Below are 24786 nucleotides of genomic sequence, written 5' to 3'. Positions count from 1 at the left end.
GCTGTAGCCGCCTGCACCACCAAACTCTCCGGAGTGGGGTGCCTGGACAAGTAGCAGGGGTCGCTACTGGCTGGACGGTATTTTTGCGACAAAGACTTGCCCACTGCCGGGAGACTCTCTGGAGCAGTCCAAGCCGCCGCCACCCTTCTCTGCAGAGCCATATGAAATGGCAGTACCGGGTCAGTGGGGGGACCAAGATCAAGGATGTCCGTGAGATCATCCTGAACAAACTCCCCTGGGAGTGCCGACCATCCCAAGTACTCGGTGACCTGAGACATGAGGCGCCGGTACGAAGAATCGGCATGAGTGCCAGGCTCTGGCCTACAAAACTCCACCTCCGGAGAGGTGTCCAGTCCACTGGCATCATGCAGTGACTGCCTCAGGTCATCAAACTGGCTATGGCCCGAGAGAAGCTCATCTGGCACCGTAACCGGAACCAAGCCTTCATCAGCGCCTTCATCACCCTCTGAAATGTACTCCAGGCGGTGAGAGGAAGACACCTGGGGACCAAAGCTATGCCTGACCTTAGCCAGAGCCTTTCTAGGGGCTAACCCCGTACCACGGGGCCCTTCCGACACCATCGCCTCGAAAGGCGTCGAGGGCGCCGAACGAGTCGGCGCCGGCGTCGAGAGAATCGGTGTCAACGTCGAGTGAATCGGCGTTGAAGTCAGCTGCAGCGCCGCCAGCATCGACGGAGTCGACACAGGCCTCGAAGCCGGAGCTCCGAGGAATGTCTCTCGACGACCTACGCGCCGACACCGTCGACGACCCCCTCGGAGGCGGAGCCTCGAGAGAGAGAGAGAGATCATCGACGACCTCGGCGCCACAGGCGTCGACGTCTTCCTCGAAGACGGCACAGGATCACGCAGTCTCGAGCGCGTCGAGGACTGGAACCTGAAACGGGCATGGCGAGAACAGCTACCCTTGTCCGAGCGGCACCTCTCCCGCGAGCCGTGCCGACCACCCGAGCCCGAAGGCATACAGGCGGTGTCTCTCGACCGGTGCCGACCGACCCCACTTGGAGGCGCGGACGGGCCGGTGCCCTGCGATTCGAGAATCGCCAACATTTTCTTCCCGAAGGAAGCCCATTCCTCCGGTGTCGCTTGCATGGTGGGATAAGCGACCCGCCGACGGGCGGAGTCCTCGGAAGAGGACGGGGAAGGTGACCGATGCCAGCGCTTCCGGGAATGCCTCGAAGAGGCAGAGGAGTGGCGAGACCGACTCCTGGAAGGAGACCCACTGGACTTCCGACGTTGACGCGGAGAGTCGCCTCTCGAGTCATCCGTCGAAAGCCCCGTAGACCTCGACTTCTGGGGCTTAGACACCCGACCTACCGACAACTTCTTGCGCTCCCGCAAGGCCTTGGCCATGAGCGACTGGCAGTCGACACAGTCGTCCGTATCGTGGACCTCCCCGAGGCAGCAGAGGCAGGCGTCGTGCGAGTCCGTGACCGACATCTTGGACCCACAGTCCCCGCATTTCTTGAAGCCCGGACGCGGGGTGGAAGACGAGGAAGACATTGTCGCGAACAGGGGTTTTTCACAAAAACCGAACAGGTTCAAAGAACCGAGAAGAACACAACAAACTCCAAAGATTCGAGGCGTACCGAGATTCACGAAGTGAACACCTTCGTGGAAAAAACAGAACTGAGGCTACAGGCGTCGTGCGTCCTACTTATCACATCGGGTGACGTCGGCCGTCGGAGGAGGTCCTCGGGGACGGCCCATCGACATCATCGACGCAGGAGGCAGACGCCGAAAAGTTTCCGAAGCAGCACAGTTGTGGACATTACCTGTCATAGATATAGAATACGTCGGAGGACCCAATCCCCTCGAAATAAGGATATTTAGCAAGACGTCGACCACAGAGCGTTCAGGGGTTTCCTCGCAACGGTAAGCTCACCGGATTCCTTATACACATCCGCTTGATCCGCTGCTGCATCCAACTCTGCTTCTTCTGCTGCTTTGTGTGTGTCTCCGACAGCTTCGGTCATTTCCCTGCGGCTCGCGCCGTTCGGGAAAGGAAAGCTCTTCTCGCTGCTAAAGTGCTCCGGTGCTCGTCGGGCACCAGAGCAAGACACACAACTTGGATAGTCTCTCTCTCCACGGGGGGAAAGTCTTCTGAAACAATGCTTCCCGTTGCACAACCTCTGCACTTTTGTTCTGCAAACATGAAGACCCTCTCAGGATCGGCACCCGCTTCAGATACAGCAGCGGCTCCGGCGTCTTCGGTTTTCTCCTCCTGCTGCTGCAAATGCAGCCTGCAATGTCTTCTACCTCTCCAACTTCTGGTTCTAATGACCTGCACCTGGGGAGGCTTTATATATTCAAAAGTCCCGTTCAGGTGTGGGTCATTAGAACCACTAGACTGCGCTTTGCAGTTTTGGACCTCTGAATCCCTCTTGCTCGTCCCAGTAGTTCGGGCATTATGGCAATGTCTTGACAAACCATTTTCTTCATAGGTTCTAATTTTACAACATGCCATTAAGATCGTAGGGTCTCTAGGGAAGTTATTAGAGGGGTTCTCCCACTTTTCCTGATCCGGTTCCCCTCTCATGTGATCCTCCCACAGAACACCACCCCAAGGGTGAGGAAGCGCCTGTCTTTCCCTGGTGTAAGGAAGGCATGGTATCAACAGTAAGACAGACACAAGTGACCACAGTTCAAGTGTGTTTACTGAAGTTTCACAAGGGTGAGATAAACGCCTATCTAGACCTAAATCTACAGATGGAACCAAGCTACGACCATCAAATAATAATAATGCAGTCCTAGTGGAAAGGGCCTATACTAAAACACCTACTGCCAATCCTTACCACTAATTTAAAAAATAAGGTGTGGTGATGTTCATGAAAAAGAAAGAAGTCTTGGTTTAAGCAAGCAAAATCTGAGATCTATAACCGTCGGACCCAGAACGCCAAATCTGGCTCCAAGGAATTGTTCTCGATCCTACGGGAGTTTAATAACAAACCCCTGCCCCGAGTAGGGCCCGTCAAGGATAAGGAATGGTGCTAGTCCATCCATAATTTTTTTGCTAATAAGTTGGGGTCTCATCAGGCTAATATCCAACAGATCAAGGATACTATAGATGTATTGTCACAGGATGTCATGGGGAGCCGCCATTTGAGGCCATGCCCCTGTCTTTGATTTCACCCCTTGCTCTGAAACATTTATTACACAAATCATTGTTGAAATGAAACCCATGTCATATCAAAACGATATTTGCCTATCCACCATGTTTATAAAGTGTAAAGACATTCTCGCTCCTTGGGTAACCAAGTTTGTCAACTGTTCCTTTATAGAGGGAAGTGTTCCCTTATTTTTGAAGGAGGCTTGGATGACCCCCCTGCTAAAGAAGGAATCTTTAGACACATTCATTTTGGTCAAATATCGTCCTATCACCAATGTACCCTTTTTGCTGAAAATCGTGGATAAGGTGGCACATTCACAATTTCAAATGTTCTTGGAGGGTAATGACATTCTATTGTCTTGTCAATCTGGTTTCCGGAAGGGGCATGGTACTGAGACCACTATACTTGACCTACAGACAAACCTATTATTGAACATGGACCAGGGTCAACTATCCATCCTTATGTTGTTGGATTTATTGTCAGCTTTTGACCTTGTGGAGCATGGTTTACTCAAAGGCAAATTGCAAACCTTTGGCCCTGGTGTTCCCCTAGAGCAGCTGGCTGGATTGATTCCTTTCTGGGCCCCAGAAATTGTAGGGTAAACAAAGGCGGAGTTTGCTCCGACCCCTCTCCTGTAACCTGTGGGGATCCGCAGGGATCTTGCATCTAACCTACTCGGTTTAATGTTTATTTGATCCCTTTCCTGCTTCTGCTAATCAGCCTGGGTGTCCACGTGGCTAATTATGCTGACGATACACAGATGACTGTTAAATTGTCACGCTCATATTATGAGAATGCAGAAAAATTGAACGCCATCTATAAAGCTATCCACTCCTGGATGGCAGCAAACTCTCTGGCTTTAAACGCCAAAAAACCGAACTCTTAATTGTCGCAACCACATCAAGGCTGAGGTCCTTGCCAAGGTCGCGTTGATCCGGTCCGCGTGTGGGTGGATCACAAAGCTTCTCTGGAACAACGCCCTTTTCCTGCGCACGAGAACTTAGCCACACTGGCCTCTGTGCTCATTAATACATGCTTGGATTACTGCAATAGCTTGCACTGTGGTTGTTCGCACTCCTCCATAGCAGCCCTGCAGGTCTCCCAGAACGGGGCAGTGAGGGCAGTCTAAAGGCTTAAATGGGGAGTGCATGTTACAGCTGCAAGGCACAGACTTCACTGGCTGCCCGTAAGGCTTAGAATGAAACACAAAGCTTTGACCCTCACACATAAATGTGTGACGAATACAGCACACCGGTATCTGGCATCCCGCCTTCAACTCCAGACCTGCTCCCGTCCACTCAGGCATCAGTACCATATGAGGCTAGTTAAAGTCAGATTCAAACTGGTAATGGCTGGTGGATGCAGCTTCAGTGTACAAAGCCCTGATCTTTGGAATCTGCTTCCGCCTGAGCTTAAAGTTGTGAACACAACAGTTAAGTTTAAAAAGGAGCCGAGGACGCTTCTGTTCAATCTTCCGCCCGATTAGGTGTTTTTTTGCTCTCCTATCCGACTCAGAGGTCTGCCATAGATTCCCCTCCCTTGCATCATTCTATTGCTATCTGTCCTGGTTATCTGTTTGAGTTTTTGTTGTGCGCGCCCTTAGGCCTATGGGCCTGTGGCGCGATGATATAAGCATCTTTAATAAACAATAAATAAATAAATAAATAAATAAATAAAGTGTTCGCAAAATAATAAATCAGGATGTTCGAGATGCTGGCCTCGCTTCCCCACGTTTTCAGCACGGGACAAGGCGGTTCACTCGAGCAAAGCACGCACTCTGGCTTCTGCGGCACAGGGATACAGTTCCACTTTCACAGTTCAAGATCTTCTGTGTCCGAGCCTCTTGACTCAGAGAGCCTGGTATACAAAAAGAACACAAAAACGTTATTTAAATTTTCCAGCACTCAATTTGGGTGTTCACCCTGGATCCCCCTCTTCAGTTGTCCCACTTCCACTCCCCGAAGAGCCCCCATCCAGGTGATCCTGCTGCACTGGTCCACCCCAAGGAACTGGATCCAAAAGCGATGGCCGTGTCTTGGCCACCTGGATGACAGATGCCTGGGGACTAGCCGGTGAGACACCTTCTGGTAGAAACCAGTGTGAGAACACACTTGCCACATGAGAAGGGTCCCAGGCCAGGGTTTCTGGGATAATCACATCTGATTCATCACACTGTGCACACTCATCTTTAAGCCACTGGGTGTTTGATTGGCATAGTTGCCCATTTTACTTTGTTTCTTTTGATTACCAATCTGGCTGGAAGTAGCATTTCTGCCAGCCTGTTTATCACCTTTTGTGCTTTAATTGAAGAACTGAAAGTCATTTGTCGAGTATGTGATATTTCTCAAATGTATTGATTTGTTTTCAGTTTCCCTTCTCTCTTTCTTCAGGGGCTGTGAGGAATCAGGAATGAAATACAGACACAAGTTAGTCATGTGTTTGTTTAAAGACTTTTCTTGACAATAAAAGGGTTGGGAAAAGGCCTCTCTGACCCTGCTCTAAGGAATTTCCCTACCTAAAACCAAAACTAAGGATTGGTCTGTGTCAGGATGCCAAACTCAAAACTGTTGTTGTGTCCAAAGGTGCTATTCTGACCCTCACACTTTAAACTAAACTATAAGGCGAAAAGGGAAATGTCTTCAAACTTTAGTGCGTGAAAAAGAGTTTATAAAGAAAGAATAAATAGTTCTAACACAAAAGTTCTCCAAGGACAAAGAGTCTTGATTCCAGAGGGTGGGGTGTTTCCCTTGCCCTGGATTCCTCTTCAATACAAATTATTATTTGTCTAACAGTTATTAGTGTCTTTCTTGGCACACAATAGCACTGTCACTTACAAAGCTGTTTAGCCTTGTATTTCCATTTCGTTAAAAGTTCCTGGGTTTCCTTTGTGTCAGGATTTTGTTTCTTCTTGTTTGGTTAACACAATTCTAATATTCTTTCTTATGACTTCTTGTATTCACACAATTGCAATTGTTTGGTATACTGTCCTGCCAGGGCTTCTTCTATTCACTCACTTGTAATTGCCTGGATTACTCTCCTGCCAGGGCTTCTTGTATTTATGCATTTGTAATTGCCTGGTTTACTCTCCTGCCAAGGCTTCTTGTATTCACACTTGCAATTGCCTTGTATACTCTCCTGCCAGTGCTTCTTATATTCACACAATGTTTCTCTCTACTTCCACGGTTGTGCATCCCGTTTGTTGCATAATATGTCTTCTTGCTATATCATTCGATTTGGGTTCCCCATGTATTTGCATTCCATACGTGCACATACTGATACAGAAAGGGGTCTTGTTAGCAATACACGTTCTTTTTTTCACAATTAGGTTCTTTGCTTTCTCTCCTGCTGCTGTTTTAATTAATGTTGTTTGTGTTTGGCAGGGTCATCTATACGGCGGGGGTCCCCACTGTGATGCTGGAAATGCATTGGAGGGACATGGCCTCCCTGTCCTTGTCCTGTAGTCCTTTATAATTTGTGTTCTGTATTTTCTTCTGCGCAGGAGTCCATGTGGGACTCCTGGCAATGCAGCTCTTCCTATTTTGGGTTTGGTGTACAGACCCATGGGATACCCTTATGGCACCCATGGGTGGGGGTACAACACTATGCCCCTAGTGTATGTTTTTGGGCACCTGCGTGTGGCCCACAGAGCAGGGTATGGGCAGGTGGCAGCTCCATGCTGAATTTGACAGGTGCTTCGAGTATCCTCCATTTTGGGCATATGCCATTGGAATCAGTTGATTCCTGATAGGAAACAAGATGGCCCCTGTGGCCTCTTAATTTCTATTGCCTGTTACCTTGTTTTCTCAAAGACCTGGGAAGCCCTGACTCTGTCCCTTCCCCCTGGCTGGCTGTTGGGTGGAAGTTCTATACATGGTATTGTAGTGAAGTACAGGCCAGACTGGCTGGAGCCTTCCCAGTGACAGTACGTTGTGGGTACACCCTGTGGGTGGGACCTGGGTGAATGGAGTGTGTGACCAATATGCACTTCTTTTTGTAGATGCCTGGTTTCTGGTATGAAACACAATGACGGAGACAGCCCTGCCCGAAACTGGTATGAATACAGTGTGTAGTGTTGAATGGTTGGGTACTTGCCCAAATATACATTGCTTGTTGTGAGTGTCTGAGAGGGAGGAGAATGGCCTGAATGCACTGTATGCCTGATTGTCTGACTGACTGCTGAATGCCCTTCTGCCTGATTGGTTGCCCGAGTGTGACCCAGCAGAATGAATGGGAGATCAACAGTATATCTGGGGGCATCTCACTGGTAGAATTCATTCAGAAGCTGAAGTCGAAACTGATGCTTGATCTCAAAGCCAAGCTCGAAGAAGAAGGTTGACTGCTGTTACCTTCACCGCAATCTGAAAGCCGCTGTGACGTTGAGATCTGATCCAAGAGAGGACCTGGTTAGGCGCCCTCTTCCCGAGCTCTGAGGGACCCTCGAGCACTGCTAACCTTCGCCAAAGCTCCCTGGAAGTCAGACCCTCGACAGGCTGCCAACCGGAGACGGGGACCGCCGAGGAGAACAAAGAGAACGAAGAGAAGCACCAGACATTCCGTCCACCGTCGTCGACTAGGGTTCGCAGGTTTGCTATAACCGCTGGAAGCCCATCGAAGCGGGGACCGCTTGATGCCGTGCCATTGACAACCAGAGCTGGAACGCTCCATCGATTAAGACATTCGAATTGAAGGAATCTCCCGACCGCACCGCCGACAACTTTGTCCCGCCAGAGAAAGTCAAGGCCGCGGACGCGCCGAGGAGAATCCGCCAGTGGGTTTCCCGCCACCCAAAGACCGCAGAGACGCCGGACGACTCGACGCCGTTGCTGGGCCAAAGTTCTTCATAGACTCTTTGCAGTCCTGAACTATCGACATCGAGGTGCCCCGCACGCCTCATCCTTGCAGGACGTTTTCGACTCGCCGTTGACAAGCACTGCCAGGACCGAAGCTACTGCCTCACGCCACCAAACTTTCCATCGAGAATTCTCGACGCAAAGTTCACTTTCTTCGAGGCCCATCGATGAAGGATCCCTCGACGCCTCCTTGAGGAACTCTGCTATTCCAGGTACATTGGGGTGGTAGAAACATTTTAGAAAAAAATAAGGCTTAAAGAACAATTTATGGACTGGGCTTGTAACATACCTTTATTTTACAGGTTGCCCAGGTGGGGGGACTCTCCACCCAGAGCTGTGTCTAGGTAACAGGGCCAGTATTCTGCCAATTGTTCTAACCAACTGCTTTCCTCCTATGTCTATTGTTGGTTACCTTTAGTAATTGATTTGTGTGATATTTGACCAGAGTACAGTTGATGCACTTTAATGAAATCTGATAATTGTGGTACCACTTAGAAAAGTATATATTTGCCATTGTAGATTAACTGAGCACAAGTGAGTTATTGTGATTGTGTATATAACTAGAAACTTAATTATATTAAGACTGTGTTTTCGCTAATACAGTGTGTGGACATTCCTTTGTGGGTGCTTGGGGCTACACTGTACTTAAGAACCAGCCTGAATAACCTCCTGAGAAGCTAGGCCTTGATTGCTCAACCATAGCTACAGAATAGAGAATCTTGGCTGGGGTCCTCTGTGCCTCTCCTCTGCCATATGGAGAGAAGGAGTACAGACACCCCCCTCCAGTCTTTACACCCACTATCCTTGGGTTTACTCGCCGGTCTTGTTGGCGTTCTCTGGTTAATTCACGGTCAATCGGCAAGGGTGTACCGCCTGCTTTTCTCTTCTGACTGCTTTCTCTTCATTCTGGTGTCTCCCGCGGCTTCGCTACAGCATGCACGCTTCAGATTCTGGTAGGCAAGGCACTGCTTTCTGCAGTCAGCGAACGTCCAGGAATCTTCCATCGGCTTGTGGTGTTTCTGCAGCACATCCCGTCCTTGTAGTGTCTCCCTTCTCCCTGAATGGTGAGCCACCTGGCTCCACCACACCAGTGTGCTTCTCAAGCCTCGCAGAGAGGAAGACATTCACTCTCCGACAGCAGCAGCCCCTAACACTTTGCCTGCTGACTTTAAATCTCCCGGGCGCAGGTGTTTTCGGAAAACAACTAGAGTGCTCACAGGGCAGTAGAAGGTAATATTATCCCCACCAAAAATATCGCCGTATATATGGCCATCAGCAACGGCCATAGGTGATATATTTAGTGGGGATAATATTGGGGTTTTTTGGGAGTGGGGGTTGCGGGGGTGTCCCCCATTCCTTTTAAAATATACAGGGGTTGCGGGGGTGTCCCCCGTAGGTTCCATGCCTTAATATTGCTGCAAAAATAAGGCGATATGTTTGTATGGCAATATTTTTGCGGGGATATTAACACATGGAACCCAAAGGGCTTGTGGCTATATCAGCTCTGCACTGCTCTTTCCCTCTTGCTCGTCTCAGTATTCGGGTGATTCTCTGAAAAGTAGTCCATTGTTGCCGGTTGATGGAAATGACTTGAAATATCACTTTCAATAGTTCTAAATGATAAATCAGTTCTGATGATGGATGATTAAAACTGGAAAATGTGGTCTTGTAGTTTCCACACTTTAGACCAGAGATGGAAGTTTGGGCTATATGCTTTGATTTTTCCCTATTCTCCCCAGGGGGAGGTATGGACGTATAGGCCATGAGGTTATTGGGTATTAGAGGATTATCGTCAAGGGCAAATGAGGGGATACCATGTCTCCTCCAATGAACACTTGACATTTCCCCGGAGGCTGTCTCTTCCCATGTGATCCTCCCTCATATAGCCGCCCGAGGGTCAGCATCAAGAAGCGGCTGCCATCCCCTGGTCACAGGGGAGGAGGTTACCGCTGGGAGATCACTGATGACCCCACTGGATTCATCACAGGGTGTTCACATGTAGTGGTGTGTGTTCAGATAGTGGTTCATGTTGCAGGTTGGGTGCTTTAAAATTTGGACTTCAGACCACTTCACCCCATGTCCACATTTCTGCCCTGTCAGCCAGTGCTTCGCAATCCGTCAGGGCGGGCACACAAAGGTGGTTCGGCCCATCCAGCAAGCAGAGCACTCGGTAGTTCCAACCGGATGTGTTGTAGCAAGGAGCAGGTCTGGACCTCCTCACCACTTGGTGCCTCAAAGAAATTGGGAGCTGGCAGACAGCACTTTCTGGGATGTGAGGCAGTACAGTTGTGATTCATTCCTCTCATACACCACCCGTCCCTCTGCCACCACACGCAGGCACTGCCATCTTCCTTCTTGCTGAGCGCGCTTCCCTTTGCCTTCCCCTGCTCATCTCTTGGGGTTTTTAGCACACACTCTGGCACAATTAAGGATTTTAAATGTCACTGCTGATGGGGCCTCACACACAATGTATAGCACTTTAGTTTGTGGGCCTTTTGTAACCTCCAGGATCTAGTATTGAAAGGATTTTGACGGACGTTACCGGGAGCAGCTTCAAGATGCAGCCATCTATTAAATATTGTTTTTTATAAAATAGTAAAATATAGACAGGCTCTCTAAGGGAAACTGGACTATTAAACTGATTATAGTTGAATATCAGCTTTAAAAATACTTTCAGCTGTAAGTAACAGGCACTAGCTTGAAAATACATAAATACATATGAACACATAATCATCAAATAGTTAAATTTATGTATAGCATATACTTCTAGCCAGCAATTCACTGTTTTATATTACCTTATGCAGCTACAAGGTTCTTGTCATACATGTTGAAGCCTGTTTAGAGTATATGAAGAAGAACTATAACAAACAAGAAGCAAGTACAATTAAGCCTTGTATCTAACGATCTCAGCAGGACCGACACAGGTATTTCATATTCATTACTGTTAAATCTAAAAGCAAATATTAACTAATAGAAAAATGATAAGTGGAAATCATTATGAAGGTGTGTGTAATGCAATAAAAAATGTATTAGCTTTGAATCCAATATGGAGTCAAGATGAGAGTCTTCCCGGGATCACCCATGAACATTAGATTTCAGGCTTAAAGAGAAGCCCATTTCTGAGCACAATGTGCGTTTTCTGGTTCCATGGAAAGACAGCTTGTTTATGTGTTCAGAGGAAGCTTGCCTTGCATTCTTGTAGAAGTCGAGAGCAAGGTCTGTCGGCTTCTCATGAGAAACTGGAGATTATTTACAAATTCAGTGGAGTCCAGTAGCTGTAACGGCCACGCAGCTGTGGGGTTCTACTGAAGGTAAACATCTTTGGAAAAATACTGGATTACATTTTGCGGGAAAGACATCACACAGACAAAGTCACTTTTGACTTTTCACTTTGAACTCCGGCTGAGCTGACTGAAGCAGATGTGTTTCCTTCCGCCTGTTCCCGTTGGCGAGTGACTCTCTCTCTCTTTCCTACCCTGGTGGTTTCCAGTGAAGACTTGGCAGGGATGAAGAATGTTAGAGAAATGCTAACAGTGATGTCTTCCTGCTTTATTTCTATATATATTTTTGCTGTGGTAATCTTTAATTGTGATAATAAAGAGACCTGAGTCTATTTCAAAATCTACATGAAGTGTGAATTAATTCCTGTGTTCCAAGAAAAAGCACACTCCCTTCCAGCCTTTTTTTAAGTGCACAGGGGAACCCCTTAAGTAAAAAAGATATCTTTAAATTACTGAGTGAACAGGAAGGTAAAACAGTGTGCCATGAGTTAGTCTCCTTTATTACAATCTATTTTGAGTTTGCAGCCATTGATTAAATGTACCTGGAATAATGATTATCTGACAATTAAGCAGGTTGGAACGATGAAAATGTATGAACAGAAAATAATGCAATCATCCACAGGAGCGATTGGCCATGCTCCCATGACCCCCTCTCCCAGAAATAGCTCATTTGAATCGCTTGCACGCCGGTTCCCTCTATCGCACAAGGAATCCATCACCTTCCAGCTCATCTACAGGCCACCTCACAGGAGTGACTCATTGCAGTCATCTCCAACATACTCTCCTCTGTCAAATTAGCACATTCAAATAATGGCTTTCTCTGTTATTTTAATGTAACTGAGTCACAGGCTGACAACCACACTCGAATCACGATTTTCACACTGATCGCTCCCAGGGACCTTAAACAAACTGTGCTCTCCCCAATGCACAACAAAGGCAACACCCTCGACTTAGTCTTCACATCATCTCTCTGCATCACCTATGCAGACTCTATCCCACTTGACTGGTCTGACCACGCCGCCATCCTATCATCAGTCACCCAATCGACTATGGCTCACAAAGGTCAGGCTAAACGCCTCTGACTCAATGCCGCTAATTCAAAACCTTCCCAGTCAATGAGCTAGAAGCAAACTTTGCAGACTTCCCCACCACAGGGAATGCCTCGGGCCTCCTGGGATTATTCAGCAACTCTGCTATGAAACTAATGGACACTCATGCCCCTCTAAAATCCAGCCGGGCTAAGACCAAACCATCCTCCCCCTGGTACACCCCAGAGCTAGCCTCCAACAAACACTCAATCAGAGCCCTAGAGAAACAGTGGCACAAAAACCATAACTCGGGGCACCTCACCAACCTCAAATCTCTGCACACAAACCGTAGGATTCTGATTTCCGAGGACAAAGCTGCTTATTACTCCACCACCACTGCAGCAGCCTCTAGCAGGAGCAAAGCCTCTCTGAAGTAGTAAAGCATTGCAATGAACCCTCACCCAACCCTGAGGTACCAGCAACTCAGGTAAAATGTGACAGAATGAACACATTTTTTATTTAAAAATAAACAAAATTGAGAGACCATCAAATTAACCTCTCACGGCATTAGCATCCCCCCTGCATCCTGACATGCACACTGCCCCTCTGGACCAAATTCTTTCCTCTCTTTCCGCCGGAACTACTAAAAATGATAGCTTCCATAAAACCTACTTCTTATTCTGATGATATAATTCCGGCCTCCATCATTAAACAATTGACGGGCCTGCTGCTCAATGCGCTCCTAGGCATCATCAATGCCTCCATCGGAGAAGGATAATTCACGGACACTCCCAAGTCTGGTTTTATACAACTTCTTTTGAAAAAAAACAACCCTAGATCCAGACGACCTGGCCAACTATCGACCCATTACAAACCTGCCATTTATTGGCAAAATCTTGGAAAAAGTAGCTGCTACACAACTACGTGCCAGAATCGAACTCCATCTCCAAAATGACTGTCAGTCAGGGTTCCCCCAAAATGTAGCATTGGGACAATTATTAATAAGGCGACTCATGCCTCCTCGTCCTCCTTGACTTTATCCACAACTCTCATACTCAGCAAAATCCTTAGGCTTCACCATTGACAGCAGCAATCTGTCCTTCCAGGAACACACAGCCAAGAAGGCCCAAATAGCCTGTGCAGAAGCTCTGCTAATCGAAAAATAAAACCCTTCATCCTGCTGCAGGAATTTCAGACTGTTGTGCAGGCCCTTGTGGTCTTGCACACTGATGGGGGAAATGCACTTCTGACAGGGCTCCCACCTGCTTACTTGGCTCCCCTAAAAGCAGTCAACCATGCTGCAACTCGTCTTATTACTGGAGCACAGACATTGGACTGAATTACCCCATCCTACGGGAACTACACTGTTTCCACTCCAAGCCAGGATACTATTCAAGACTGCGTGTATCATCTACAAAACAAGTAGCACACCAGCGCACCTGATGGCTAAGCTCCACATATCTGGTGGCAAATGCTCCTCACGCAGCAAATCAGCCAACCAACTTAAATCATAACTTGTCCGCAAACAGAGGAGCCGCAAACAAACCTTCTCTTGTCATGCACCCACTCTCTGGAACTCGATCCCGGTGTCAGCTTGGAACACCCCCACAATCCACCAATTTCAGAAAACTCGCAAAACATGGCTCTTTCAACACCACCTGACCAAGGACTAATTCCAATGATCCGAAATACCGACGCACAGACCTCACAGTAGTGCGCTATTGTTAAAAGATGCCAGCCCAAATGATGGCTACCCACACTCTGTACAGCATTCTGCTGCTCTTTAAACAATAAAATCAAAATAAATAGGCATACATTGGATGTTATGAAACCAGAGAGCATTTATATAAACAGAAAAATATTGATTTTTTTGCTAGTGAAAAACTATGGAAATCATGTTGCATGGTATTCTGACTAATCTCAGTATGAACATCTAAATGCAATTATTTCACAACAATCTTATTATTTTCAAAGTTGATTCGTTTTGCACTTTCGTATTCATGCATTACCTTCTGTTTTCCTCCTCCAGCATTTCCACCTTAAAGCAGTTCTTCCTGGCACGAATTAGTGTGTTTGTTGGCTCTCATCTGTGGTTCGAAGAAGCACACTGAATGCAAGACATGATTCTAGACACTATCTGTGCTCGAAAACAGAACACTAATCTGAACTTCGACTAACCCTCTGCTTGGGGAAGCAAATACAGCAGTCTGGTGTGTTTGCAACAGTCTACATCTGGTATTGGAGTAACAAACTTTAGCAGAAGCATAAGCAGAGTTTGATGTGGCTTTATCTGGAACCTACCTGTGCTTAGTAACAGAACACTTGGCTGGGGGTACAGCAGGCGGAGGCCACAGATGTCAAGACAAGAGCTAAGAGTTAGCTGCAACATGTGATGCAATGCCATGGGGTCGCTCAGAAGAGTCTCAAACAAAATTGCCAGTGCCACCTATGGAGAAGAACCAGACTTGAAAAGCAAAGCATTTCACAGAGAGAGATGCCAAAACAAATGTTGCAGCCATTTGCGTGGAAGAAATACACAAAACAAACATGTTTGCTGTAATCTGATCAGAGTAAAAAGCTGACTTGCTCTTCTATAGCATCTTTCAAATGATATAGAAGCACAACTATTCCAGGAGAAAAAGGGCCCCAAAACACATATTGCTTAAATGATTCTGTAAAGACGCCTGACAGGTTCTGTATACAAGCACCCTAGCTCACAAAGAGTGCAACATCTGGTGTTACTTTGTTTTTGTGGCAACACTCTAGGACTACAAATTTCATCTTGTCAACTGGATTACTCTGTCAGTAAATTCTCACCTCTGTTTCAGTATCTGCATCAATGACCTGGTCTGTGCCAATGGAGCAAATCTTCTCATCGGTCTCCACTGTCTGCCAGTAGAAACCACGGGGCGAAGCAAAGGCTTTCTCTACCGCCTGAAATACAAAAGGAAGCAGATTCATAATCACTTCTGGATTCTATGAGCTCAAGAAGATGACAGGTGGCTTCCGATCACTGTAGCCTCTCCTCAGTCAAAATAATGGCTGCATAAGAAATTCCAGGTCAGGTGTAGAAAGTTGCCTACAATAGCCACTTGACTTACAGTATTGTTCTATCCTACAACAACCGATCAGTGAGGAATGTCTTCCTTCTATCTACGCCACACTGCTGCTCCGCACCCCCATTCAACACAGCTAAACGGTGTTTATGGGTAATTCTGAAAAATAATATACAAGAGTTCAGAATCTGAAGGGAATGAAAGCAGAAATGATGAGTGGGAGAATGACAATGGTTGAAAAGGAAGGCGGATTTAAGAGTGTTGGATACAAATACTTCAGTAAGTAAGGTTGGGAAGTGTGCAAAGTTCCTTGTGTAACTCTGGGGGTTAAGGATTGGGTGGCCATGTGAGCTAGGTATAGCCACCTTCCAAGAGATGGAGGAGCAGGGGTGATGTAGTGAGTATTCCCTGGTCTACCCCACCCTTCCCTAGTCGCTTGCCAGGGACTTGTTACTGGGCGCCACCAATGCACCCCCTTAACGGACTCTTAGTTATGCTGGCCAAGTATTGAGCAGCCAGGAGACCTGTGAGAAACCTGAAGGTGTCTCCCTGGCTAGTCCCCGGGGATCTGTCATGCAGGTGGCCAGAGCACGGCCATCGCTATTGAATCCAGTTCCTGGGGGTTGACCAGTGAGGGAGGATCACCTGGATGGGGGTCCTCTGGGAGCGGGACACTAATGGGTAAACCGCAGTATCCCACTTCCTTCAATACCTCTTCCCCATCCTACCACGTAGGACATTCGAAAACACTGCCCTCCCCTTTCCTAACATGAACACTTTCGCACAACGGACTAACACCAGAGCTGTTTACCTCACATGTCCCAATACAAGGGTAAGGCAAAGTCAGGAAATTGACGAGAATCACACACCTGATGGCCCTTTCCCTTCCCCACAGGGATAAAAGGTGGAGCAAGAGAGCGTATGAGCAAGGCAGACCGCACGACGAGACAGCTATCCAGACCCGGCTAATCCTCACGCTAAGTGAAACCAGGAAACAAACTTTAATTTTGTTGAAGGAACTTTTGTTTTTTGTTACTTGAATACAGCAGGCCCTCAAAAGCAAGAGACTTCCAAGAGAAACGAGACTTAGCCATCGACGGCCCTGATAGCTGCAAGTGGAACTGTCGTCTCCAGCTGGGGAAGCTCCAGAGTGTACTGTGCTCTAAAATCCTACCTTACCCCATGCTCAAAACGTGGGGAAGGGAGACCCAAGCTACCGTATCCTGACATATTATTTGTGAACACTTCTTTCTTTTCTTGAAAACCATCCCACACCCTTTTTGTATTAGTTGTAAGGTTTGGCAATAGGTTTCTTAGTATAGGCCCTTGTTATTCGACACAAAGCCACTAGGACTGCCTTATTTTCATTTGATGGTCGACGCTTGCTCTCATCTTAGATTTAGGTTTAGATTAGGTGTTTTTCCAACCTGCATACAGTTTAATAAACACCCTTGAACTGTGATCACTTGTGTCTGTCTTTACTGTTGCCACCATGAGTTCCTTACAGACCTCAGTACAGCTACCAGAGGGCTGCATACTTCATTGGGAATAACAATCAAAAATAAAGTTTAACAGTCAGGAGTTCACAAGTTCGGCACACAGCATAGCATACTCACGAGTGTAGGGATTTGCAAACAAGGAGAATTAGCAATGCTCAAAGACCCACACGACTGTCATAGGGCATGGACGGACATCAGATCGAAGATGTAACTGTTGACAAAAATTGGTACAGCTTGCGAACACACAAGGGAGCGAGGCAGGGAAAACTATATTTTCTTAGGATGGCTTTGAGGTTCAAAGAAATCAATCACATTTGCTAAACAATATTACCACACATCTGAAAACAACCAGAGTGAGGTGGTCCAAACCGCAAGACAATGTCCTATGACGTGCATGGGATTTAGATGAAGTGTATAGGAGTCCAGAAGGAACAGAGGTGTGGAGAAGGTGCATTGTAAAGGTGATAAAGGCTAAGAAGAGAAGGAGCTAGAGAAAAGGAGAAAAGGTGAGAAGGGGAGAGTGGACTGGAGGTGGGAAAAATCAGGTGAACGAGAAGGTGGAGTAAAAAGAGGGGAAAGGTGGAGCGAATTCAGGAGAAGGTAGAGAAAAACCAGGAGCAGGGGGTCAGATTTAATAAGGATCTGGAGAGGTATTAAAAGACAGAGGTGAGACATAATGAGGAGGGGAGAGATATGAGGAAGGGGTGGGAAAATATCACAAAGAGATGGTGAGGCACTGAAAGATGGTGGAGAGGTATGAAGAGAAGGAGGCAAGGCATCAGGATGAGATAGAGACCTGCAAGAGGTGAAGAAATATCAGGAAGCATTGTGGAGACATTGGAAGCAGAAGGAGAGGTATCAAGAGAAGGAGGACATCAGGAGAGGAGATACATCAGAAGGATGTGGAGAGACAGCAAGAGGCGATGGGGAGATACCAGGAGGATGATGTAGTAAGTGAGCAGGAGGAGGCGGTGACAGATGAAGAGAAAGTAGCCAGACATCCACTGGAGGCAGCCATGACTAGCGAGAGGAGGTAGAGGAGATAGGTGGAGCAGGTAGAGAGGAGGAATATCCTAGAAAGCAAAGGCCAAGAGGGAAGGTACCTCAGGTTTGATGTATGCCTGGTGAACCAGAGTGGTCGACAGTGGGAGGCACAACCATGTGTCAAAGAGGTAATAGGAGATAGCTGTGAGGCACAGTATAGCAGCAGAGGGAATAGGGAAGAAGAAGGGAATCCCAGAGGATCAAGATCTTTGCAAAGCTGCAAGGATACCTGCCAGTAGAGAGAAATTGGGCATTAGTCATAGACCCCCTAGATCAAAGCTAGACCAACCTTCCTTCAGCCCATAATAAGCCTAAACTCAACAGGAAGCCTTGATGCCTAGACTTGGTGATCTCCAATCACTTCTGAGTGGTCGCGAAGGTCTGGATGGCAACCTCACCTGATAAAGAATTCAATCAAGAAGGTGAAGGATAAGGGCCATGCTTTATTGGATATTATGGAGGGAGTGCAGGGGGGCACCGAAAAGGCCCCAGAGTGACTGAAACCTTTCAAGGACTGCTCAGAGGGAGCCCAGACAAAGTTATTAAAATCTGAGATACTTTCTTTTGATTTGTTTGTGTTAGGATTCGAGGGGAAGCCATCCTGTCATTTTTGTTACCATTTGTTAATTGGATGGGACAAAAGACAATGACGTGTCTAGCCAATTATCAAGTTTTGTTATTCTCAGTGCTCAGGAGACCGAACCATTAAACAGTCTCGTACAACCCAAAGAGAGGTGAAACAGGGCAGAAAACTGGAATGAGAGAAAGGGGGTTTTGTACTAATACATTGATGTTTACATATACAGTATTGTCCACTTGCAAAAAGAAAGCTTTGTGGGTGGGGGAATAGGTAGTTAAGTCAGGGCTTCTTCTATTGTAATTTGACATGACCAATTGGAAATGTTGATATGTGAACAAGAATATTGCAAAATGTTCTCTCAGGTAGAAGTGGAATTTGCGTGACACATTTTTGAATTTCAAAATATAATACAATATTGAATTGAGCAGTAATTAAAAAATATATATATAAACATTGGTTGGTTCTTCCATTAGTGATAAAAACACACAGAACTAAAGGAACTTGCATTATCGCAAAGCATGTACTGAAAAATCCTGAAGATGTGCCAGAGAAGCCTCTGTTATGGGGTGATTTCTTAAAATGATGATGTTCAACAATAGACATAGTTTAACAGTTTCAAAGTTGGTCAGGAATTCCACAATGTTTCTGTCAGATAGTCACTTTCTTGAGGGTTCTGGAAACTCTGCCTTTCAGCAGACAGCACCTCTCTGTATAATCACTTTCTTGGTTGACTTCAGAAACTTTGGCCCTCATTATGATTGATCCGAGCCGGAAGGAAAAAAAGTGCCTGTAACACAGTTTACCAGCACCATTTCTGGACCGGGTCACTCTGAGTCTGCTGGTAGGGGCTGTGAACTACCGGCAGACCTGACCTACCGGTAGTTCAGGCCCCTACCGCCAGAAAAATCACTGAAGCATCGGCACCGTTCGCCACATCCTCTCCAGGATAGGGGGCTTGCCCCTCTGAACATCTTGGAGAGGCGCTTGCGGTCATTTTGCCACCTATGCCACCTTTGGAGAGGTTTCAGTCCATGGAGCTGGTTCCATGTGATAATATCCCCGCAAAAAGAATGGCGCAGTTTTTTGCTGCAATATTACCCCATAGAACCTGCGGTGTACACCCCCCGCAAATCCTATATTTTTTAAAGGGAGCGGGGGACACCCCGGCTCCCATTTACCCCATAAATTATCCCCATAAATGATGTCGCCTATGCCGTTACCCAGCGTCTATATGTATGGGACATTATTTATGGGGATAATATTACCTGATACAATGGAGCTTGTACTGGCACCCAATGGAAGTCTTTTGGACGTTCTTGCAGAGGCGTTTCCAAAGGTCTTTGTGGATTGAGTTACCTAGGTCAGTTTCCCACCTTTTCCTGAGGGCTTTATTTGCATTTGCTCCCCTACTCAAAAGGGTTTTGTATATTTGAGAGATGAGGCCCCTCCATGACGTGGTTTCACGCAGTATCTTTTGCAGCGGAAGCAGGTCTCTTTGCAGTTTGTCCTTCCATTTTAGAGGCGTCTGGACTCCCTTCAGTTGCAGGAATTGGAAGGCCGGTATGGGTTTGATTTTTAACCCTTCCTCCAATTCCTGCAAGGAGAGGCATGCTTTGCCTTTTATCATCTGCCCCACTCTTTCCAGACCTTCTTCGTACCATTGTTGGAAGCACTAGGGTTCTAGAATATCGTTCGTGATCGGGGGAGCCCAGATGTGGCTCATGGGAGAGGGCCACGTTCAGTGCCCCTTCATTTTGCCTTTGTTCCACCACAGTTTAAGGAAGGGGCCAAGTATCCTGTGGTTTATGGCCTTATTCAGGAATACTGATTTCGGCTCCCAGAGCCATTCTCCCAGTGTTATTGGCCTCAGTAAGTAGTTTTCTATTTCCTCCCACTACTTGTCTTTGTCTCCTCTGAGATGTGGCTCCAGGGCCAGGAACCGGGCTGCGCGGTAACATGTATAACAGTCCGGGAGGCCTACTCCCCCTTCCTCCTTGCCCAGAATCAGGATATTGTATGCTATCCTCTGCTTCTTTCCTTGCTATAGGAACTTGTTGATTTTGCTTTTCAGTTCGGTGAAGTGGTTCCCTGGGATTCCTATTGGGATAGAGGACTCTAGGGAGGATTGCCATTTTAATTGCGCTGAGACAACCTAGCCAAGAGATAGTCAGTTTCGCCCATCTATCCAGCTCAGCACTTAGCTCTGACATAAGCGGGGGAGGTTTGTCTCATAGAGGTCCCTTGCGTTTTTTGTGATGCTAATTGCCAAGTATTTAAGTCCTTTCAGGGAGACAGATTCCTAGGCCCGATATACCCTCTTCTTCAATGTCCCTTGGGTTGTTGTACAGGACAATTATGGATTTCTCTATATTAACCTTCAATACCGCCCTTCGGCCATATTCCCTTATGGTCTGGAGGACTTTCGGTATGGAGGAGGTTGGGTTTAGCCAGGTAAAGGAGCATGTTGTCAGCAAACATTCCCAGCTTATATTCCTGATCCCCTACCCTAATTCCTTCTATGGCGGGTTCCTTCCCCATCTTGTTCCCTAGGGGTTTTATAGAAAGGGCGTACATGAGAGGCGAGAGCGGGCAGCCCTGTCTGGCCCGCCTTGTGAGAATAAATTCTCTGCATGTTTTCCCGTTGACTACCACCCTTGCTGTCGGGGCATCATATATGCACTTGCGCATTCGCAATGTCACTAGGCCTAGTAAGATAGTTGTTGGGTTCTCCCCTGTTCCCCTCCCCTGCCTTGTCGCACTCTGAAACATTTGTGTATGAGCGCAATACAAATAAAATATCATATCATATCATAATCCCTATCATGAATCACTCTCCAAATCCTGAGCTCTCCAGTGTGGCCCAGAGGAACTCCCACTCCACCTGATCAAAAGCTTTCGCTCAGTCTAGACCGAGCCAGGCTTGGTTTCCCCCACCCCTCTTGAATTCTCCATTATGTCTAGGGCATGGCGTCCGGTCCCTGTATACCTTTTATAAAGCCCACTAAGTCAGGGTGAATTACGCGGGCAGGATTCCCTCCATTTGGGTGGCAAGGCCTCTTATATACACCTTTGCATCTTTATTCAAGAGGGATATTGGGCACAATTGGTGGGGTCTTTGCCATTTTTGGGGATGACCACTTTGTGCGCTCTTGTGAAGGAGGGTGAGGCCTGACCATAGTCTGGTCATATGGGGGGGGGGGGGCCAGGGTTCCTGCACATTTCTTGAAAAATCCCATTGTGTAAACGTCTTCCCCTGGCGCTCCTCCCGCCGGCAGCCTATTTATTGCCCCTTTTATTTCTACGGGGTTGAATGGGAATTCTAAGAGGTCTCTCTCCGCTGGGGTCAGTTGTGTCAACCCTGCCCCAGTGATATATTCGCGCATCTCTGATCCATCTCCGGAGCCTTCACCTTTATAGAGCACTTCAAAGTATTTGGCAAAGCGGTTCGCTATATATTCGGGAGAGGTAGGGCATTGTGCATCCTCTCCCTGTACTTATTCCACCCACTGCTCTGCCCTCTGGGCCCTCAACCTAGTGGCTAACACCCTGTCTCCCTTTTCATAAAATATTTGCTTTAAGAATTTTAATTTCCGTACTATGTCTCCTATTCCCAGTGCGTTCAATTCAGCGGCCCTTTTTCTTTTTAGTGCTCGCAAGTCTTCATCTCGGTAGGTCCCAAGGGAATGTAGTTGGCCCACTAAGGTATTCATTTCCTTGCCCAATTTCTCCTCCTGCAACCTTCGCTCTTGTTTCTTCCTGGCTCCTTCTCTTATAAGGGGCCCCCTCCATGTTGCTTTTCCTGCCTCCCAGAGTGTAGTCTCCTCTACTTACCCATTGTCATTGATATGGAAATATTCCTCTATCGCAGCTGTGAGCCTTGTCTCGCCACAGATACTCTTTGCTGCGCCAAGTGGAGTCACCCCTGTGTATGCTGTATGGGAGGATTGGTCCAAGAGACCCTCCTCCCCTGCATCCTCTCCCCTGTGAAGTCCATGGCTCGTCAGGGGTTCCCTCTGGCACCAGGGCCCAGGTGGTGGGTGGGCCACTGGCTGAAGACATTGACCAAACATGCTGAATTTAGCTAGGCCCTCGAAACCATTTTGTGAAATAAAGATGGTTTGAGCCCTGTGCACCGCAGCGCGGCCCCCACCCTTGGAGAGTTTCACTTATCCCTGTGGCCGCAGCTCTCTGGCAGGTCCGCTGAGAGGCCGTTCCCACGAACAGACGGACATGAGCTAGTGTTAGATACCAACACTGTAACATTTCACCTTACGGAGTGTATCGCTGTTTCCAGTATGACCCGGCCAGCAGGGCCGGGGTGGAAAAGAACTGTAAAATGGTCCCCTGACAAAAGCAGAGTCCCCAAATACTGATGAGCAAACCACCTGTGATGAAACTTTTCTCTCCACGACCTCTCTGACTAAAAACCTGTAACCTCCATGAAGATGGCAGATTGTGTGCTTATATGACATTCGGGATGAAGTACCCACATCCCTGTAGCTATGCGCAAATAGTAAAAGTGTCCCGGGGGTTTTTCAGGTTTTGTGTTTCACCAAGAAGACTGCACCCCAAGGTCCCATGCCATAACTGAACTAATGCTGCTAGAGTGAAAAGGAAGACAAATGCAACCCTATTGAGAGCTTACGTAAGGGGTGCACGAAAATGCACCATATGTATGTCCAAGCTCACCATGTGTCACTGCCGTCAGTCTTATTGGCGGGTTGTTCATGCGCGCTCCACCAACCTTACTACTACCTCACTTACCGCACATGTATAGACATGTAACAAAATGTTGTGGTTGTTAAATACTTAGCCTATAAGTAACGTGTTTGAAATGGCCATATGAAAGGCACTAACAATGTCAAAAACGTAAGCTTTGAAAAGACTCAATGAGTATTGTATATTATGTGAATGTTTATGTCTCTTCCACCTAAATCTGCAACACACGAGGAAAATACCTTTGTGAGCACATGCAAGGCCATTCCCCCTTCCTCCCAGTGAAGCCTGCCAGACGAAAAAGCAGAGGCCTGTGCTGCTCTGCTCCACCTCCCCCAATTCGGCTGAAGCCGCTTCAAACATTCACATTCCCCCGCAGCACCCAAGGCCACGGCCTGCCACCTGAATTATTTACAACCCAGCAGTAAACCCCGGCCTTAAAACACAGATCCAAAGGCGCCCTTTCTTAGGCTCCACAACCCACCGGCTCACCTTAGGTTAATGGCCCCTGTAAAATTAAGACACCCAATATTATGGCAACACTACAGGAACACATCCATAATGACTTCTAACGAGACATGATAACGCGGACAGCCCGTCCCATGCCCTGAGACCCAACCTCGCGGACTATGATACACGGTCAACAGGACGATGGTAACCATGTATTGATGTATCGCCAAAAGACCCCACTCTAGGTGCATTCCTCCTGTGTTGCATTAACCTGTAGAATAACCTATTGGAAGATTTACCGGGGAAGATAATATTGCAATGTTGAATGACTGCGGTGTGCGTGGCCTTAGGGTAGAAAGCCAGGAAAGACGTTCATCACTGACACTGGTCACGGCTGGCACAACAACACCGTCCGGATGAGCCCAGCTGACCTGCCAGGCCCAGCCCAACCCACGAGGGTAACCAGTGACGTCCTCCAACCACGGCAAACCACATCGCAGCAACACCTATAGTTAGTCGTCGCCACCCAATCCCCACGAACTTGTGCCCACTATAGCATGTAGGTTCTTATGACGCTTTTTGTAAATATATACGCCTGTCTTTGCTATTGTCAGACAGAGCGCTCTCGGAGTTTGCAGAGTCCTTTGCATGCCCTATTCTGATTGATAAACTCCCATTTAAGCTCACCTGCACTTGTCCTAGCCTTATTCCCATCTTGGGAGAGTCCATTATTGTCTCTCATTGTGGGGAGGATCGTGCTATCAGGGGGACGCTCGCCTTTAGTGGTGACCCCGAAAGCGTGATTATTATTTTCTGCTAACATATATATCCCTACCGTCCCCTTTGGCACGAAAATCTCCGGTCGAAAAGGGATACGCACGGTGCGCCGGGTCCGGAAGGCTGCCCGCCAACGGCGACCGGTACGCTCAGAAGTGCGCACTCAACAGAGAGAGGGTACGGGATCCCAGTTGAAAAATCCCCTTTGAGTACCGCTCGCCGGAGCCGACCGTTGAGCGTACGGCAACACTGCCTGGACGGACCTAGTTTCGGAGACTCTCGGTTCAAGACGGGCACGTGAGTATTAAGTGCGAGCGACCGTAAAGGGAGTAGGGGAGGAAAAATAGGACAGGGAACGAGGCTGGTTGAAAGGGGACA

General features: G+C 47.5%; 1 protein-coding gene across 2 annotated transcripts in view; it reads right to left on the bottom strand.

Annotated features, from left to right (window-relative positions):
* DNAAF8 (dynein axonemal assembly factor 8) overlaps positions 1-24786 on the bottom strand; it is a 1512143-nt gene that overhangs the window by 832777 nt on the left and 654580 nt on the right. For both annotated transcript variants that reach the window (XM_069646874.1, XM_069646873.1), the window contains exons 13-14: positions 15104-15220; positions 14588-14732 (exon numbers count right to left, since the gene is read on the bottom strand). In XM_069646874.1, coding sequence (XP_069502975.1) covers positions 14588-14732; positions 15104-15220 — 262 coding nt within the window. The remainder of the gene's footprint in view (positions 1-14587; positions 14733-15103; positions 15221-24786) is intronic.

The sequence above is a fragment of the Ambystoma mexicanum genome, chromosome 2q, assembly GCF_040938575.1.
Source record: "Ambystoma mexicanum isolate Mex_15411 chromosome 2q, UKY_AmexF1_1, whole genome shotgun sequence".
Lineage (NCBI taxonomy): Eukaryota > Metazoa > Chordata > Amphibia > Caudata > Ambystomatidae > Ambystoma > Ambystoma mexicanum.
This window is presented reverse-complemented; position numbering and strand designations above follow the sequence as displayed.